The following is a 21,576-nucleotide window of genomic DNA, read 5'->3' as shown; positions in this document are numbered from 1 at the left end:
AATCATAACATTAACAAAATATTGAACAAAATACTTAATCTCTTACAAAATAATACATACAAAGATAGTTAGAAGCTACCTACAATTTTATGTAAAAAACTTATGAAGTATTTTAAAGCTTAAACTATTTACAATTTAAAAATAATTAATCTTGCTAACATATTACATTTTTATTAGTTTTCTGAAAACAATATTAATAAGTCATACATTATTTTAATTTTGTGCAAAAAGAAAAAAATCGTTAAAAATATTTTTATCTTCTGATATTGCATTAAAACTGTAAACATATTGTTAAGAAAAGAAATATTATTTTTACATTGATTAGCCAGTAAAACATTACAAATGCCTGAATAATACCTTATCCAAGCAATAAATATTTAATTTTTAAACCTATTTGGTAACTTACTGTTATTTCTTTAAGATTTATGAAAACAATATAAACTCAAATAACAATCAAATACTGATTTAACTTGCAAACTTTCAGTAAGTTAATTAGTTCTATAAAAAGTTTTACAATAGCTAACAATGTACAGTGCTGTAGTGAATGCTACTAGTTTATGTTAAAGAAGAAGTACTACAAATAATGGTATTATATTATTAATTATTAGCATTATAAAGTAATGGAGAAGTGAGTAAAAATATATCATCAAATCTCACACAATTAGCCTGCAAATTACTGATATAGATTAAAACGTGGTATCCCATTGCTTCTAACCATATGTTTAAAATTTACTGTAAATAATGTGTGCTGATTAAACAGCAGAATTTAAAATATTTGATTACAATGGCAATGGCTGACTAACTTTCTTATAATGACAATGAATTATCACCATGTCAAAGCTGACATTTACATCAGAAGGAACAAATGAAATGAAACTAACGGTAACTACCAAATAATAACACTGCATTAAACTTTCACCTAAAAATTTTGAATTAAAAAGTCAATTTTGAGCTAAACACTAAATTTTAAACTTAAGAATGTCTTGTTTATAGATATAACTTACAGATAACTCAACAATAAAACTGCTGATGTAATAAGAAAATTATGAAGTTTACATGTGTTTTAGTTTATCAATGTCCTTCATGGATGTATGGTCAGCTAAGATAATACAATTTAAACAATTTCACTCAGTATTGTATTTATTTTTATCATTATTGTTTGGTGATACATTTCACTGAAAAAGGATGTTCTATTCTACTCTACTGTAATAGTCGAAATCACTCTAGACAGTGTTTGAAAAATATTTTAATAAAAGATCTTAATCTCAAGATATTTTCCTTTTAGAGTGCAGTAAATATTTCAAGTAATAAAAACAGTCCACAAACAAAAAATAGGGTGCTGTATAATTTAAATTGACATGCTGATGTACTCCTTGAGAACATGTCGATACATTTTACACTCATGCTTTATGGGACAACAAGAAAACAGTCGTTAAGAAGGAAAGAATGGAGTGGTATTGCAGATATTTATCAAATGCAAACAAAAGAATGGTTAGAGCAATTGTGCTGGCAGCATTCCACCTACATGTTCTATCGCTACAGCTATCGCACATAAGAATATATGCACTCATCTACGTGCAAGGCTAATTACTAGGCCTCCTGTCCGCGCGTGGAGATCCACTGTATACCTCGTCACAGCCACACACATCTCTAGGTGACAGACTGATGTTTACAGTCGCGCGGGCGCATTTCGTCACCTCTGGCGCGCAATTCGACACTTGGCACAGTCAACTTTCTATTATTCATTTGAAATAAGTACAATGGTAAATTATTTTTTTTAAGATAAGATCTGAGAAATTTAAACCCTTTTCTTATTTCCTAACCACTAAGCATATATCTTTTATATAAATCTTAATAAAAATTTTTGATTTAATAAATAATAATTTCATGACCTTAATTTAAAGCCTAAATTCAATGGACTATTAAAATTACTTCAATAGTTTATAACAAAAAAGTTTGCTAAAGTAAAGAGAATTATATTATTGTGTGGAACTGATAAGACCATTTTCACAATTAATTATTATATTTATGTAAAATATATATACATCAGTATTTGAAGAAAGCAAACTGACATGCTGTAAAAATATGTAAAAAAGTTATATTTATAAAAAACTATTTATAGAATAAACAATAAATAATATAAATTTTAAACAATATTTCTAAGGTTTTTACTTGTTTCTTTTACTTATTCTGAATAAAAGCGCTTCTTTCAGGTGGATACGAGAGAAGATGAGATTAAAAATATATTTATAAAGATTATATAAAATGTCAGTATCACTTTTGAACGTGTTTTCAACTCCACTGAGTTTTGTAAAAGTGAGTTTTGAAATTATTTTGTTTACTAAATGTGTTAGTTTTGTATTATTTCGACAACTGAGCTGGAAAGTTTCCGCACAAACAAGAAGACGAGTGTGATGTAAGGGAAAATTTTCCACCCGAACCCACAGCCCCCGGCCTTGTAGGTGACGGCTTCTTAATGGGTGCTATCACGCATGGCTTCCTTCTTTCAATCAACGATCTTGCGGCTTCCGGCAGTGTCTCATAAAACCTTGGACTCTGGATTGGTTTACATCGTCGCAATTCCTGCCAATCGCGATTATACAGATGGATGAACAACTGCATAACCACACAGAAAAAAACTGTTTTCAAAACTTTGACAAAACCGAGAGATCCATATCTGAGTACTACAAACACCAGGAGATGATGTTTCAGGAATTTTCTTGAGTAAGGAAAATTTTTAATTAATATTTTAACAAATTTTTTTGGATTTCACACAGACAATTGCACATTGTGATCAAGAGTGGATCAGACATTTAGAGGATGAAAGGTCTTGTCAAATGGAAAAAAGTTGTGCCAGCTTAATCCAATGAAAAATGTTCCAGCTTAGAAAAATCTATTTATTCACTATCCTGGACTTCTTGACATTTTTTTAACTTTTAACATTTTTTTCTTGTTATTCCCCTACTGGTAATAACAGTTTGGGATTTTTCTTCAATAACGGTACCATAATTAAACCATTGTTTAAAACCCCTTATAAATAGGACAGCTTTTGTAGATTATACTACCAGCTTGAAACTCTTCACTCAGCATTCAAACCCAAAATAAAAAAAAAAACATTTCAGGACAGGTTAATAAATTTTAAATTACTTTGAATTGAGAATTCAGATAAATCATTAATTTCTTTTAAATAATAATAAAATCTACAAACTGTACAGCAAAAAGGTGTGTTACATTAATCAGAGCAAGCAAATTAGCTAAACAATTCAATTTCTTTTAATCATAAAAATAAAACAGTTGGTTGTAACTGGAAATTGTTTAATGTTCACAATGAACATTAATGACTCTAAACAGTATCAATTAATACAGTCAATTGATATTGCAGGTCTGTTACAGCATGAAAATAAATTATTTTTGTACTTTATCTAGTTTTGCTCACTTCAAAGTTTACTACTTATAATTACTCTTAACACAGTTAATTTTGTGCCCTCCCTGGTTATAAAATTTGTCACACCTCTGTCATTGCCAAAGCAATAAATTAATAAAGTTATTTTATAAATAAAAGATATACAGTAGAATAGCAAACATTTTTGCCAGGTTTCTTCACCTTGTCTCAAAGGCTTCCTTGACGACCAGACAGTACTGTTATTTGAGTCACAACTACCGATGTTTGTGTAATGAGGTAACGGACAGCAGAAGCTATTTCTAACCGAGCCAAGTCGGACCAGGCTGAGCTGAGAAGGTTAACCGGCCAATGTGAAGGACTGAAACGACTCTATTTTAGACTCTGATAAGAAAAATGTCTAGTTCAATTATATTTATATATATGATAAAACAGATGTTAATGAAGTATAAGAACACCAATAGTAAGTCAACTCTTTGATGTGGAAAGAAAATACCTCACATTTAAATAATATACCTATTTAAGCTGTCTGGAAACACAATAAAAGTGTGGAATTTACTGGTGTTACAAAACTGTAAACTATGATTTTTCTGTAACATTTAATAAATTCAAATACCCTGTAAATAACTCGGGCAGTTTCATGGATCTGTATTGCGTGTAATTTCCAAAAACAATGTTAGCCTCACAATTTTTATTAAGCTCACAATGTTACAATTGTTTATAAAAATTGTATACAAGGTTGGATTCTGCACCAAGTGAGTGAGTAATATTATAAACAGAACGGATTTTAAAAGAAAAACTTATTTTATGATAATTTTATGATCATTCTATAATTGTTATGATAGATTAATATATTATGATTTACCTGAGATTATGTAATCACATATATAAGTACAATTACTTAAAATTGTATATATACATAGACCGTGATTATCAATCAATAATTTATTCCTTTATTGTCATTATATCATAAGAAAAACAACAGAAACATTAAAATTTTTTAAATAAGATAAGGAAAACATTCATATTACAAAACAAAATTAACAATATTGATTCTAAAAAGCCAATATTCTTTATTGTCCAAAAAAATACAGATATTCTAATTTTGAACTAAATAATATTGAATTTAATAAAAGAAATTATTATTGTAAAGTTTTTTATATTTTATTTTTAGTTTTAAGTGCATTTCCAATGGTAGAGTGCCACAACCACCATCTCCATTCAACTGAGTTTTGAAAATTTTGGAATTCGGCTTTTTCCACTAATGACAATTAATAGAATAGCACTAAAATAACACTTTTTCTGGACAAAATACTCTAACGATTGTTGGAAAACTAACAAGTATTGTGTGATAATCTAGAAAAAAAAAACTGCAGAAGCAATTCATTAAAGTCCCTTATAAACAAAAGACTATGGAAAATCCACAGCAATAATCTAGATGATATTACAGTACATGTGGGCAATCTTAGTGATCCTTATTGATGGATAAGGGAAATTTGAATATAACTATTATGATCATGGTTCTATGGCTCAGAAAAGAAATCTGATCCCTAAATTCCCACAGGACCAAAATGTAAAAAAATTTGAATCCAATATACATTAATATCCACTTGGATATATTTTAAACATTATGTATGAACGGTTTTATTCCATAAATCTTTTAAATGTAATATTAAAAAATGTTAGTGAAACCCTTTTAAATTATCAAAAAATTGAAATATTTCAAATTTTCTGTCTAGATACTCTTTGAGAACATTATGTTATTTTTTTATCATTAGGCTACTTTGAGAATAAAGATATAAATTGGGTGTCTTGCTTATATTCCCAATGTTTAAACCATGTTAGACATTTATACATGTGGTCTCTCTCTAAAATTGTAGACATTTTTTATTGGAAGCATTAACTGTTTGGAAACTTTAAAAACTGTTAATACATTAAAAAAAAATTACAAACAAAACGTAAAAAATAACAAAGTTTGTACATTTTTAGAATTGTACATAACTCCTTAGAAATTCTTTAAACTGAGAAAACTTTAACTATGCAATAAGCATTTAATTAAAATAATTTCCAGTTAAATTAATTAACAAGTGTCTTTATATTTTAATTTCCCTGGGCTAACTCTATTCCATGTAGTTTTTCAGAATTTCCAGCTGTCTAAACCAATCAAAGTTCCAATCTGTCCTTTTGACCTCTAACACTTTGCGGCCAAACAACAACATATCACCTGTCATCTTCATCACGTGCTTCCGCAGGTAAATATAACAGTGGGTGGTGGGTGTACCCGAGCGCAGGGGTGGGACCAAACATCGTTACTTAACCACCACAGGTCTGCCAACCATTGGCCGCCACGTAGTTGTCTCCTTGCCAACTGTCACCGCATCGTCAGCTGTCACTACTCTCTACAATGTGACCTATTTATAGAGGGCGCCACCGGATGCCAAACCTTGCCCAACTCCTTCATGGGTCCTAACTTGCGCTGTCTAGCTGGTGATCTTCCAAAGCAAGAATGCGAAATGTGCAACAAATAAACAAAAACATCTTTACCTTTCTGTTAACATTGTTGTATTTAGTTCAACTTACTTAGAAGTTGCATTAAGTATCCCAAAGTCTATTTTTGGAAGTAAATTTTGGACCAATAAATCGCTTTTGAACATATTTTCCTATTGACAATTACAACTCTTTAAAAAATAATTAAATATATAACATAAAAATAAAAGCAAGTGAAGGAAAATTGTTATATTGTTTAAAACTTACATATTTTTCTACTCAAACCAAAAACAACACAAAATTGTAAACCTTTATATGCTCTTCTTAGATTTTTAAGAATTGAACTTTAAAATAAACATAAATAATTCAGCATTATGTATGTATGCCAAGTAAAGCAAACATTGAAATATATTACAGGAGTTAGATGTTTTGTCTTGTGCTTACCTTGGATTTTTGTATTGTATTATAGGATTAATAAGTCACTCTACAAACTTACGTACAAACTTTATCTTGATCACACAACTAAACCAATAGAAGCAGCTGAGTTTACATAGAAACACAACACATTTCTATATAACCTTGAGGAACCTGAATTCACTATTCCTTTCAGGTTTGTGTTTTAAAGCTTTTTAGACAGGAAGAGTTGTAATAATTTTAATCCAACTTTTGTTAAATAACTATAAAGAAACTTGGAACATTCCAAAACATTTCTTATGAAATTTTATATAAAGTTATCATTGAAAACTTCACGTTATGATTAGGGTTGCCCTATGTCCTGATGAAGCAGAGCTGTCCTGATTTCAGGTGATGAATACAATGCCTCACCAGAAATTGATAATTGTTTTTAAATCTTCTTGATTTTGACTCAGACGTATTCTTGTACTTTAATTACAGTTTTTCTACTTTTTACCTACACTGCCTACAATGAACCACTAGTTAGTTAATAAGAGCTTTCAAGCCCAGATCATGTCTAATGTGATAAAATTAACTGCACGCGAGCTGACTGAAGTTAGGTGGAATACTTTCGAGATTGTTTGTTCTCAGATTAGCATTCAGAATTACTAAAAGAAGCAGAATATTACTTTTATATATATTCATTTACGATTGCTTATCTAATGATTAAAATTAATTAATTAATTTCAGTGTTTGTTGGTTCCAACAAAGTACCTTACATTTTGAAATGTAACAGGAGTTAAGTACACAACATCTAAATTTTAGAATAAATAAGGTTACATTATAAAAACGCTTTATTTAGACTGGAATCGTATCATACTTACTTGTATGATAAAGTAAGTTTAAAATATTCTACATGTTTTGTAAATAATTTAAATTAATTATATGTTTTTTTAGTTTTCAGGCTTACATGTTTTTTTTTATGTCCGGAGGACTCACTTTACCTGGGGCGTACTCCAGACCACCAGACACATTTGGTGTCCCAATTTCAGTCAGTGAAGATATGGTAACCCTAATCATGATTTAATACAAAAAATAATTATTAAAAGAATCCTTGGCTGTATGAAAGAAGAGGTTTTTTTTATGGAACCAACTGGTTTTAACACCAAGGATCATAGAAACACTGGAATACACATCTTCAACTATTAAAAGCATCAAATCTTCAAATTTAGTCTAACTTACTTGTTCTTCATACGTAAATCCATTGAACAAAGCATCATACTCGAGCTCTGGAGTCCGTGGCTGGAAGCAGGGTACAGGGCTACAAGCTCGACTCTTGGAGACAGCCTCAACATCCTGCAAAACATCCTGCTTTATAGTCAACTGTATACTAATGCAGTATGAAATGTCTTGAAAGACAGTTAATTATTCAATTACCAAGAAATGTTAATTGTTTCAATTAGATTTTAATAAAACAGATGATTAATATTTATAAAACAGATGTATAACACAAATTAGAGAAATTTCTGTTTATTCATAATGGTAAATCCACAAAAAAAGTTTGTACTTATTAAAATTAACAGCATACAAATGTAATATTGATTTAAAACAACCTTTAGATTGATTTGTATAATTTTGGTTTATTATTAAATTGAATTTCCTTAACATACTATATTTCTAAAACATGTTTTAAAATCTAATATTAATACTATTGGAGTTGGGAAAAGTAAAATTTAAAGGTTATCTAGTTTGTAAAGAAAAGTTTGCATAATAAACCCTATGTTATTTAACCCTTAAGTACTGGTCCAGGATGTTTTCAGATGCTTTGGTACATGTAAAGCCAACAACTGGAAAGGGTTAGGTGCAATACTGTGCTTCTCAGTAGTTCTAATTTAACTCATAAGTAACTAACTCTAACTAACTATCAAAAAGTGATCTTATAAAGTGGTTTTCATCAGTTCGTGGCACTCTGCGGCAGTGTAAAGAGGGTTTGAAATGTCCTGGGATGTTGTTCCACACCCACAACAGTGTACATATTTTTTTACTGTTGTAACTTCTCCATGTAATTAATTATCATTGTAAAGTGATTTTCATGTTTTATTTGTTATGTTCTTTAGAGTTAACAGTTTTGATAATGGATTCAGAAGAGAAGAAATTGAGCCATAACTATGCAACATCTCTAAAGATATGGAATGAAGTTGATAACTTAATATTTAGCCAAAAGCAATCATGACGAAGAGGACTATATAATTGCTTCACTAATATCAGTTTACACTAACTATACTACAGATGACAATGAGGAAGGAAATTGGATTTGCAATGGTAAACCTATAAGCTGTAAGGCAATCTGCCATTGCTCATATTCCTAAATATATCTGGCAGTCTGCAAGGAAATTGCATAAGTTCCATTGGAGGAAAGAAACACCAACAGGCAAATGCGAAAATAAGGAATGTTTAATGATGCCCAAAAAACAGAGACATAAAAACAAGTGCTTCTTGTGCAAAATGTAGTAAAATAATGTGTATAAAGCACATAAAACTGTTTTGAAGAATGCTAGAAACCTTAATCAAAATAAACTAATCGAATAAACTTTCTACATAAGTAATGCATTAATTTCCCCAGTAAATCTGAGTACTTTTTATATTTGACGCTTAATTATAAACAGCAAATTTGGTAAATTAAACAAATGTATACAAAAATAAATGTGTGTTATGTCTTTGTAAAAAAACTTAGGAATATTTGAAGTTTCCAAAAGTTATTTAATTTTAAGTAACCAAAATAAGAAATGTACCACTATAAACCAAAATAAACGTATTTAAAATACATTTTCAATGTTACGTTACATTGTTATCATGGTAATAAGCTTGTATCGTATCATCTTAATTTTCTAAACCAATTTATTAAAAACTGTTACTTTTTTACATAAGCGTTTAAGGATTGGAAAGAATGAAGGTAAAATATTTGAAAATCTGGAAAAATACTTCAAACTATGATGCAATAATTAAATAGAACCTAAATTATGATAAAATCCATCAATATTTAACAAAGTATTTTGGTACCGGTACATTTATTTAAAATTTACCAAAATGGGGGTCTGGTAGACCATTGCACCAGTAATGGTGCCACAAATGACTTGAGAGCATAATTACTTCAAAATTTAGAAATACAATAATTATGAATTTTTCAAAATTCGTGCTGTAAGAAGTCCTCTTTGAGAAAATTATCACACTGCATACTAAAATATCCTGACCGTATTGTGTGTGAGTTTATATATATATATATATATATATATATATATATATATATATATATATATATATATATATATGTTAAACCGGTCAGTTCAATATTTTACGATAATCCGTTCTCTCAATTGATTTATGACCTTTATGTGGAAAGTCCTTGTATTTTAGTTAATATTGAAAATGAACTGTATCAGAAACTTGTTTATTTTTGCTTCTTTTTTAGTTTTAGTTCGTTTTCATTTAAACAAGAAATAATTAAAATATATTTAGATAAATTTCTGTACTAAACAACAAAAACTATTGGGTATTTTTAGTAGTGGTTTAGACATAGCAATTCGTACTTAAGTCAGTGGTCTATAATAAAAAAAGTCGATAGTAAGACCTTAGTGGACTGCCAGACCCGCTAAAGATCAAAATGAGACTCCTGAGGGGCTGAGATAATTACCGGCAAGTACGGTAAGGCGGGTGGCCTCGCGCTTCTCTTGGCGGTAATGTTGCAAACAATATCGCAGTGATCGACTTTATTCTGTAGTCTAAATTATTCGGCCGGACACTCGTTTTTATATAAAATTGTGTAAATATCATAGAAATCTGAGTAAATGGCGAGGGGGCAATGGGGAGGATACATTGTGGAAGAATCTTTTTCGCCGAAGCTTTTGAACATATTTTCCAAACGACCTATACCTTTATAAGATAACATTAAAAAAGAAGATGCCACTCTATCCCCTCTCCATCATGAAATGTGAAATGATGGAAATTGCCGAAATATATTCGAAAATTCAAATTATTTGTTAAGGAAAGGCCGATCCCTTTTTAAGCCCTATTCTGTCCGTCCTCATGAGCCACTGGTCTGTGCAAGGACCTTATCAAACAGAATTAGGGGGAGTGTCAGTACAGTACAAGGACGATGTAACTGATAAAAAGTAGAACGCTCACAGACAGGATTTAAACCTGCGATATCTCTATCTCAGACTCAAAGTCCAACGTCTTAGACAGCTCGGCCATCGGCACTCCCATCTTAATATGTTTTTGATTGCAGGCTTTACATATTCTGATACCCTAGTCCGATATCTGGTGATGTTTTGGAGGGATGTATTATAGTTCTGATGATTTTTTAAACAAAGGTCACTCACTACCTTCCAACACAGCAACAAAGCCGTTGATATTGAGAAACTAATGAAAGCCTGACAACTCTCACTTGCAGTAGTCTGGTCAGTGCCCTGACCGCTTTTTCTGGGCAACTGAACGTGGTGGAGATCACTTCAGATGCAAATGACTCTCCAATGAGAAATGCCATCTGGCATTTCAACATGGCAAAGTGGATATTGTCATTAGACTGATCTTTTTGATCATTCAGAAGCAATAAATGGTTTTTGGTGTGCAACGTCCTCTCCATTCTACATTAATTGTACACCCATATAAATTCAGCCTTTACTGCAACTATTCAAATTATTTATAAAAACTCTAGGGAGAATTTTGGCAATTTACCACAAAATTTCATTTTAATTGTCTGATAGGGAAAATTATCCCAGAGGGGACAAATATTTCAAAAGTAGAGTTAAATGCAGTTGTATCGATACAGGTTGTGGCCCTAGTAGACCAATACGTCTGTATCCGAATACCCTGGTGTATTCCTAAGATGTACGAAATTACTGTAAATTGTATGCATTTCAAAATTTATCTTTGTTCATCCCATACATACCAAACAAAACCATCATTTTGAACTTACAACACTCCTCACTTATTAATCTTTTTCCGGCAACAGTAATCTAGTTTTGAAGGACAATCAAGTCAAACAACGTCACACACTGCGAGAAACTAATTGCACGGATTCGCAAGCCTACTCTGTTTCTCACAGCACCTTGTGAAAACTGAGTACTGCTAATGTTCAACACAATGTTCACCAATTAACACGTGTTTGGACGACTTACGGGCATCACGTGACTGTCCAATTACTATATAGACTCTGCAATTAGCAGTTTGTGATGTTTTATAATATGAAAGTACATATTATACAATATTATGACGTTTTATAATGTGCCAAGCAAGATATTGAAATAAACATTTGGTAATGTACGATACGTTACATTTTGTTAAATAATGCTGTAGTGATATTAAGTAGAATCTACGAATTTATCCAGCATTACAAATCAAAATTGGTTAGTAAGGACTGTAAAGTTTTCTCATTCAATTTAGATATTATTCTAAACTATCTTAAATGTAAATGCAATTTTAATGATCACTTTAAGGGACGTATCCAGGTAGGATAAGTAGAATAGGTACCCCAAAATTTCGATTAATAACTGCACTAAAAATGATGAGTAAACTTTATAAATATTTATGTATTTTTCATTATAACTAGCATTGTTCTGGATAGATTTCCTTGGCAATAATGATGACTTGTACTAGTCTATAGGTAGGCTAATCACCGTGTTGTATTACTGTTATAACCTTCCCCTTCCGAGAAATGAAATTATAGGTACTCCCCAACTCGCTGCACGATGCCGGACTAAACCGTGTGTGGAGCTATAATAACACATCGAACCCCACTTTGCAGCCCCGCATTCCACCCATCTTACTAGGGTTGAACGTTTTTATGGCTGGGTTACTCGCCCACCCGTCTCCACAGCTCAGTCAGTTACGTATTGCGGTGAAAATATCTGAGTGAAAATATACGAACCAGCAGCCATAGACTATTAGTTATTCCAAAGAAATTTTAAAGACGACAAAGTCTCGTACGAGCAACGTCACACCTTTGAAAATATATGTACATCTTGTAAAATTCTACTACCCAAAATAAAGGAAAACCGTTTAAAGTTTTACATTATTCTTATGAGTTCGTTTGATCAAATTCGAGGTTTCGGTATAGCCGGTAATATTTTTATGGTCAACGAAAAACTTTACTCGTGGCTTTCGTGACCTTGAAACGCCACTAGAATTTGGGCGCCAAATCAGTAGATAAATCTTTTCACCTTGCGCTGGCCTCTCAGCACGGCAGGTGGTCTTTTATTTATGAGGCTCTCTACCTTTCCCATTCAAAGATCCCTCCGAAAACCAGTCCAGGAGACCGCTTTTGTTGTAGTTCCCAGATCTTCACGTTAGTAAAAATGTTTCAGTCGAAAATGCTTCCACTTGAACTTCTATAACAGAAGTTTCTGTTTCTACGTGTCTCGCTAAACTGATAAAAAGTATTCTTAAGGAAGCAATAAAATAATTACTGCATAAAAATGTAACTTTTGTAACTGACACTAGTTTAATAAAAAGGTTTAGCATATTATAGTTGAGAATAAGAATATTGCTAGCAGCTGATAAGACAAGAATATAATTCGTCCCATGTCGGAGGGAAAGGGTAAAGTACATTGCGCAGAAATAAAGCCTTTAATTCATGACGGGATTAAGTATCTTTCATTTTAGACTGTGTGTGTGTTCTACATACTATTTGCTGCTTTCTGTGTTCTTTTCTAAACCACCCCTCAAGTCTGACGACACTCGAGAAAAGCAATTGCGTGGGTGGGGTGAAAACAAATTAATTAAAAAGCGTTACGGTGATGCCTCAGAAGGGCGGGCGGGACTGATGGGAAATAAAGTTGACATGTAGGTCGACGGTCGACGTCCGCGAACGGGACAAGCCGGCGCCACTACAGCGCACCCAAGTGAGCGGCTCACGAAGTGAACATGTCAGCTTACACTTACTGTTAGTTCCAGACATGTGGTGGGCTGTAAACTGTCAAGTCAGCTGATCAATATCTGCTTCCCTACACAGCTGACTGGGCAGCACACCACAGCAGTCTAGGTAACTTAACCTCAACCTGACTCATCACTTCCGCTGATAACAAAATGTGAACGCCGCGCCGCGTCGCAAAAAACGGCCTGGACTAGCAAAATAATACAAGTTCTGAGAATGGAGTTGAGACCGAGGGTGTTCGTGGCAGTGCTGAACCACACCTTCGCATTTTTTGAATACTCTTTTCTTTGTAAAGAGACTACTTGGTGACATACAATTCAGTTACAAAATAATAAAATATTTTCATTTCAAAGTTATCGAAATATTTGGGTCTTCCGTTCATCTAATTTAAATCAGATTAGTTTGGACACACACACACACACACACACACACACACACACACACACACACACACACACACACACACACACACACACACACACACACACACACATATATATAACTACGAAAAGAAGGTTTAAAATAAAACGCGAATTCATTAGTTAACTAACTACTTATTGGGACATAATTAATAGCCGATAAAGATTTATGTTCTTCTAAATAGCTAATTGATACATTAGAAGCAAAAATGCCTTAAACATTTCATCACCGAGTGGCCCCCACTGGCGTAATTACGAGTTTGTTGATTAAGGAATCAAGTATGTCAAAAATTAAGGTACGTTCAGAAACCTCAAAATTTGTTGTATTTTAATATTTGATTTCCAGCATAAAGAGTGCAAAATAAAGAAATTTTGATTTCAAAACCTCGATTTGGTCTTTTAGCTTTGCCGCCCAGGACAAGATACAGAACATTAGTAAAGCCGGATTAAAGAGAACCCTATGGTTTTATGTCTTGTAAAATTAACAAATTACATAAGGTGGATAAAGATTAATTACCTAATAAGTAATTACATAAATGTTATTCTCTGTCATGAATAAACACTGCATTTGAGGAAAGATGGATTTGGCTTGCAATACAACCGGAATCACTAGGTACTTTATTACGATATTAACTTAGCTGGTATCCATTACAAACTCGAACTATTGAAAAAAAAGAACAAAATAACAATATAAGAATTTAATTTTTTATTAATGGCGCTGAAATAGTATTTTATGCCTTGTTAGTTTCCATTATAATCAATGTTACTTGCAATGAAGTGAGCCAATAGTGTTATCAATACTACCAATATTATGCTCATATCTAGCTGCAACAATGATCATATGGTATAGTCTCAATAATATATTTAAATAGATGCAAGACGAAAAGCCAACCAGTCGTTTTAATTGCCAGCCGACCTCTGCGGACATTCGAACCAGACTTGCGTATTTGAGTTGCCCTAGATTTTAAAGCCAACGTTTTCCAGTGGGTCGAGGGCAGACTGCACAAGATATCACAACAAACCAAAACAGGTTTTAATGTAAGAGTTCAAGGTCTCGCAATAAACCGCCGCTTCTATAAATAACCCGCCAGTGACCCGGCCACAGTTTTCCAGAGTGACTCCCTTCGCGCAGGGTCAGCCAGCCGGCCGGCCGGCAGAATTTTAGCAAACATAACCTCCAAAATTACATATTGAGTATTGACAAAACTAAGTTGTTCTTAAATCTAAGCCGACTTCTACATTAGTGTTGGCAATTAAATACGGATATAGATCAAATACACCGGTACAGTAATATTCTAGAATAATTGTAAATTGACGTAATTTGTCGTAATTAATTACAAGGGTAAGATTCATTACAGTTGTTTTAGTTTTATGTGGGAACATAATTAGATAAGGGTTAAGGCCAAAGAACATCTATTGTAAGGGTAATAGGATTTTGGATATTTGCCATCGTTATATGTTACAAAATGTAACAATGTACGGACATGTTGTAACACGTAACAAGAAATACTGTTATCCTTTCCTAACTTCCATCGTCTATAACAAACTTAAAAACAAAGAATCTCTTGTAAGCTTTTTGGCCCATGCTTGATTTTCATCGGCGTTCAGCTACGAAAGGAACATTGGGATTCAAAAACCTATGCATTTAATTACCCTATTCAAGTACATTTGATATTAGAATGTGTTTAATTTTGTAGGATGATGCTCGCAATCCATGTTAGTATTCTCGACCTTCAATCTAAAAAGGGATTCAATCTAAAATTCACTTATAGTTAAAGTTTTTTTAAGGAAGATCCCTGACGGAGCCGGGTCCCGGCAATCTCTCTCACACGCTAAACGTCTACCACATTAAAATATACACCTGTATTACCTCGGAAATATTTTTTTACGGATTGAATAGTATTCACCCATGTATTCGATGAAAAGAAAATTATTATGTATGTATTGTAAATTATGAAAACCAAACATATGGATAAAAAACACGGTTTTCTGTTTAAAAGTTAAGCTTTCTCCTTTTAACTCATCATTATTCCAAAAGTAACAGTAAAATAAATTCCCATACAGTACACAATTTTTTGCATGTCTCTTGAAGAACTACATACAAAAAATTGAGAATTCTAGGTCAATAATTAAAAACGTAATTAATTTGTTTGTAAACCCTTACGAAATCGGTTATTAGTTATTATTTTGATATTTAAAAAATGTTATAGCTTACCCTTTTAGCACCCAAACTGAGTTATTTTCTAGCAGACTTAAGGTGGGAGAATCCACTTGTTTGATTTGTTTTTAAATATGTATATTTGGATAGAGAATACAAATCTATTTAACATTTAATGTTAATTAATCCATTCACGTTTATAAAAAAATTAATTTTCAGCAAAATTTTAGTATTTATTTCTTGAGAGTGGAAGCCACACATCTGGAATTTTATAAAATTAAAATCTGTACTTGAATTAGTTAAACGGGTTTGTTTAATTTGACATCCCACTTGTGTTTAATTTTTATGACAACGGTTCCCATTAAATATTGACCATTACAAATCAAAAATTAAATTTTATTTTAGGAACAATATATTTCAACATATTAATATTTTCAACACTATTTGGACTTTACTATATATAGTTTTGTTTGAACCCACAAACTATAACATTTTCTAAAAATATTTGTGTTGACTAGAATGGTTCTTACTGAATATATCAGTATATACATTAACATGAGCCAAGTTGCGATAAAATTAATTTTGTTCAAACACATTTGTTGTTTTTGGGCTTCCAATAACTTACCTAAACATTTTGACCATTTATTAAGCAAAGGATATAATTAAATTCAGGAAGAGTAACATTTAAACCATACTCACTAACACTCTTTCAATATGTTTTCAATGGACTTTTTCAATGAACCCCTTTTATTAAAAAAAGGAAAATATTGTTTAAATGTATTACCCAACTGATCTGTAAAAATACTTTTAAAATTTACATTTTCAAACCTTTTTGACACTTAATAAAGTAATTGTTTTATATTGAAATTTTAGAAAGTAAGTAAAATAAACAACATAATACTTTTTATAAAAAATATACTGGTGCATTTGCTTTAAGAAGCACCAAGTATTAAAAGGAAAGGGAAAAAGCATTCAAAATGGAAAAGGGACAATGTTTAGAATTTTATGGCTATTCCAAACCATCAAATTTCCACATCATCTGAAAATGTATAAACGATTATACCCCTCTGCAGTCAGTGAGTTACAGTAATGTTAATAAGAAATTGTTATAACTTTGGGACCAACTGTGGTTCAGTACTTCCCTGACCCCAACCTGCGGCCCGAGGCCCAATAGAACCAGATTGGAAAATTTAATCATATTATAATTTCTTACTAGTCTCAACCTTAGGTTCAATGTAGAATAACAGTCAACACCACAGTAAACTTGGGTAATTTTATTCCGTGTGAGTTTATTTAACTTATTTACGTAAATTTTGAGAGTCGATAAATCCTACTTTGATGTGAAATTTCATGTATTCTGTTTAGATCATCTGTCAACCGTTGGTTAATTTCATCACCGTTTCTGATTTAATATAAAAACAAAACACTAAAGCTAATGTTACCAAAGCGTTATTTTGCATTTTTATTGTACCAAAGTAGGCAAAAGAAATATTTGGGGAACCTTAAGTCTTCATTTTACACTTTTAATAGATATGGATGACAAAGCTTTTGTTACTCCATGAATTTTATATTAATTGAAAATTAGGTGCCTCAAATATTTCTAATGAGAAAATGTGGGAAATTTAAATCCCAACAATAATATAAAAATTATAAAATTTCATTTTTCTCTATTATGTGTATCTCTAACTGCTATAGTGTATCAACCTTTTAATTTGTAACATATCTGTATGCAACAAGTATTTCAAATCATGAGTGAATCGGTTTTTGAGTAACCTCACCAAGCTGTTTCAAAGTCTAATGCAAATGATACATATATGAAACTATAATAACTAACAACTTACATTATATTATATCATTCTAGAGTATGTTTAGTTATATAGGTAGCCTGAAGAACTGTAAAAATGTTTCAGGCCATACAAATAAAAAAACTTGTTATCTGAAAAAGTATTTCAGTGACAAGATTTAATTTCTTTAAAAAATAACAAGATTTTGATGAATAGATAAATTAGGTATTAGTGATAGAATTCACGCAATGTTATAACACTGTTACTAAAATACTTTTTGAGTTGTGACTATACAAAATATTACTTTTGTTACTGTAATAACTTAAACTACTTTAAAATTTGGTATTCTTCTTAATCCAAAACACTTCTTTGAAGAGAAAACAAAAATAATCACTGCATTTAACACAAAAGTGCATACCAGATTTACATTACCAATAATGATGAGCTTCTTCATTGGACAGAAAGAAACTACTGATAGATAATGAGTAAAAAGATAGCTAGCTTTTCCTGTTTCCTTTTCCAGTTTCTTACAACACCGAAAGGAAATTCCAGTTAATTCATGAATTATTTACCAATTTGTACTCAATAAAAAATCAGTTGGTTTTCCTCAAATGTGCCAAAGTGGTTTATAACCAGGAAAGTATTTACAATTTATGTGTAGTACTGTACTTTATCAACCAATAATAATTTAATAATTACTTCAAAGGAAGAACAGATTTTTCATGGAAGTATGTAAAGAAAAATATACCTCCAATGAAGCTATAGAAGAATAGTAATGGGAAATGGCTACTGGGAATATTTTTTTCCAAGTATCAAAACTACTTCTACAAATATTTAAGTACAGTTTTAGTATTACAAGTTATTCCAGTAAACAAATAATACTGTTTCCATTAAACACTATACAAACAATGCATAGTAGCAAATGGCTCTAAGTACAAAGTAACAAACTAGAAATTTATTTCCTTAAGACATTTTCAATTTAAGAGCCGGCTGTATCTTGATTTTAGCACTATGTCTCTCCTTGTTTTTGGTATTAGTTTTATTATTATTGTTGTTCGCTATTATAACAAATTTTCAAAATAATTTTACTTCTTTGCTGGAATATTAATAAAAATACACAATTTACTAAAAAACTTCAAGAAGTTCATTTGGATGTGTAGGCTATTGTCACAGGATATTTTACATAAACCTGTGACCAACAATGAGAATGTGGAAGTTACACATATAAGTGTTTGAGGATTAACATCGTTGTACTGGAATTCACAGTCAGGAGCGGAGCTTATAATTTGCACTATAAGCAATTTTTCAATTGTAATTGAATTTTTCCTGAGAAAGAAATCGATCGTAAGCAGCGCTAATTTAGGTGCAGGTCAAGATGGGAGGGTATCGAAACCAAAATATTTCACTATCTATAATTTTTTTTCTCAGCTTATATTTTTCCTACTTTGACACTCTTATAACAGACTACCAGACAAATAAATAATAGTTATTTCATTGTCAGACAACCAGATAAGGTTGCCCCTTTAAGGGTCTGTAACTTATATATTTAACATTTATTTACCTGTTTGACAGTTGGTTTTAAGTATCTCAAGTTAAAAATATACGATCTGTGAAAAATTACAGTTACATATTTTAACTCTTTTGATACTCTCTCATTTCAACCTGCGCCTAAACTGGCGCAGGCGACAGTTGATTTCTTTATTTGAAAAAATTCCTTTTCCACTATCAGGAAAAACCAGGTTGTGTGTTTATGTAATGGAAATTGGCTTTAGGCTCCCAGACATATTAAGGTAATTACACTAAATCATGCATAATATGCAAAAATACAATTAATTACAATACTGAATTAATTACAACTTTTTTTAAATCTAAATTTCATTGAAGTTTCAGTTATCTAAATAATTATTTCATTATTGTTATTCTAATAGTTTGTGATTCCGCACGCTGATCTGATGACATAATACATATCAGGAAAGCTAATTTTTTTACTTAAAATGTAACAAATTATTTACGAGACTCATTAGCACATGTAAATGTGAAACATTAGGTTATAAATATTCATAGTGAGCGATTTGAGAACAATATCCTCATTAAACAGTACATTCCATTTACTTGGCTCAATTTTGTAGCCTCATGTATGCAAAATATGTATGAATGAGTTACTGATTAAGAATAGTCAGTATTAGAATAACAAAAAATTAAAATAAAACTTTTCATTGTTTCATATATAATGCCTTTGTGATAGTAATTAATTAGCAAAATATTATACAACTACTTTCGAATTTTAAACGCTGACAACATTCAAAAAATTAAACTTTTAATACAAATATATGTTTTTAAATAATTCCTCATAAACATTTAATAAAAAATGCAGTGCGTTATATTGTAAAAACCTTTTTATACCTTGTAAGACTTGGATACTGAAGATAAATGTACAAATAAAAAAAGAATAAGTAACTTTAAAATTACTTTTTACTGGTTAGTTTTTATTTCATAAGTTTAAACTAGAAATATTCAGAATGTAATTGGCTACTGTAAGTTTTCCAGTACCTACAACTATTACAAAATTATATTTATCCCTGTTAATTTTATAGTGGTGTGTTCAAGTGTAGGCCTAATGAATATTGTTCCAACATTTAATTTGCTGAAACAGCTCAAAAATTAAATTATAGGCAATAATGATGTGGTTATAGATAAAACAAATTATTGTCTTTTCATATAAAACGATTTTTAACATAAATTAAAATGATGAATATTATATTCCAAAAATGTAAGGTTAGGTGGACTGAGTTTATAAAATGTTACCCAATGCATTGAAATAACTTTATATGGTACTGTAACATTCTGGAATTGTTTTAAAAGGAAACAACATCGATTTAATTTAATAGTAAATCTACCAGACTGACTTATAGTGTATTTTAGTGCAAAAAAATACAATGAGAGTCACTTACTTCGACCTGGGCAGAAGGGAAAACGTCATGGTCCAACAACAATTCAGCAATATCAGATTCCTCATGGATGATTGACCCATTCAAACGTCGCGCCCAAAGCCGCTGTAGAGCCAATGGTGTGATTTGTTCTGTCACTAGTTGCTCGGTCGCTGTCTCCATCGTGTGCGGGTAGATAGCGCTGCGATCGAAAAGTCTAGAACAATATGTCTCTGTGGGGTAGAATAATAACCTGCAGGTCGATATTTTACGATCGGTTACTGAGCTCGATTGAAACCGGCTGCAACAATTGCCCAGTCAGCTGATAAAGACGAACTGACAGAAACAGCTGTTTATCAAACAGTAGTGAATGAATCACGTTATTGATTTGTCGGCTTGGGCGAGTCAAAACCGGCACTATAATAAAATAAATATATTTATGTCTATTTGTGTTCTGAAATTTGGAGTCAGGTATAGCCTAAATTAGTTTAGTTCAATCTTCAAACACCTATCAGAATAAAAATGTCACTTTGACTGGATTTTGTAAGAAATATCCAATACAACAGCCTAACAGTGAAACTCTAATAGATCTGGTATCTGTAACTAAGATGTACAAAGGAATTTAATTCAATCTAAAAGGACAACTATGCGGGTGCACTTCTCTCTCTCTCTACTTCCAACCTGAAACTGAACGGTTTGGTCAACATTTCAGATCAGATTCGTACAAGTCTGCCCCCCTCCCCCTAGGGCGAGCCTCTTCCCGATTGGTCGAGTCCTTGCACGTGATCAGAGAGTGATTCCCTCCCCTCCTCCACCTCAAAATACTACAGCTTGTCAGCTGGAGAAAGGGGTTAAGTTCATGTTATGAGTGTTATCGCCCCGCTGATAACAGAGAGGAAAGTACCTGCACTGGGGCAAATGAAATTGATTATATACATGTGCAGGTTACTGAAAATGTGTATATATAATCATTATCTTTTATGCAGATAAAATGAATATGGAATTTTGTTGCACTATGTGAAAATTTACCTTTTTATTACCTATTTTGCAAATAATAATAATAATAATAATAATATA

The 21,576-nt window shown here is 31.5% G+C and overlaps 1 protein-coding gene across 2 annotated transcripts in view; it reads right to left on the bottom strand.

The window, feature by feature from the left end:
* Positions 1-21,197, bottom strand: part of LOC124366078 — a 28,413-nt gene extending 7,216 nt beyond the window's left edge. The window contains exons 1-2 of one of the 2 annotated variants that reach the window (XM_046822307.1): positions 20,524-21,197; positions 7,523-7,636 (exon numbers count right to left, since the gene is read on the bottom strand). In XM_046822307.1, the coding sequence (XP_046678263.1) occupies positions 7,523-7,636; positions 20,524-20,682 (273 nt within the window). In that variant the 5' untranslated portion in view covers positions 20,683-21,197. Of the gene's footprint in view, positions 1-1,591; positions 1,741-7,522; positions 7,637-20,523 lie in introns of those variants that run through there. The other variant, XM_046822308.1, reaches the window with a different exon arrangement.
* Positions 21,198-21,576: the final 379 nt, after the last annotated feature.

Source organism: Homalodisca vitripennis, chromosome 7 (genome assembly GCF_021130785.1).
Source record: "Homalodisca vitripennis isolate AUS2020 chromosome 7, UT_GWSS_2.1, whole genome shotgun sequence".
Classification (NCBI taxonomy): Eukaryota; Metazoa; Arthropoda; class Insecta; order Hemiptera; family Cicadellidae; genus Homalodisca; species Homalodisca vitripennis.
Note: the sequence above shows the minus strand (reverse complement) of the source record. Positions and strands in the feature narration are given on the sequence as shown.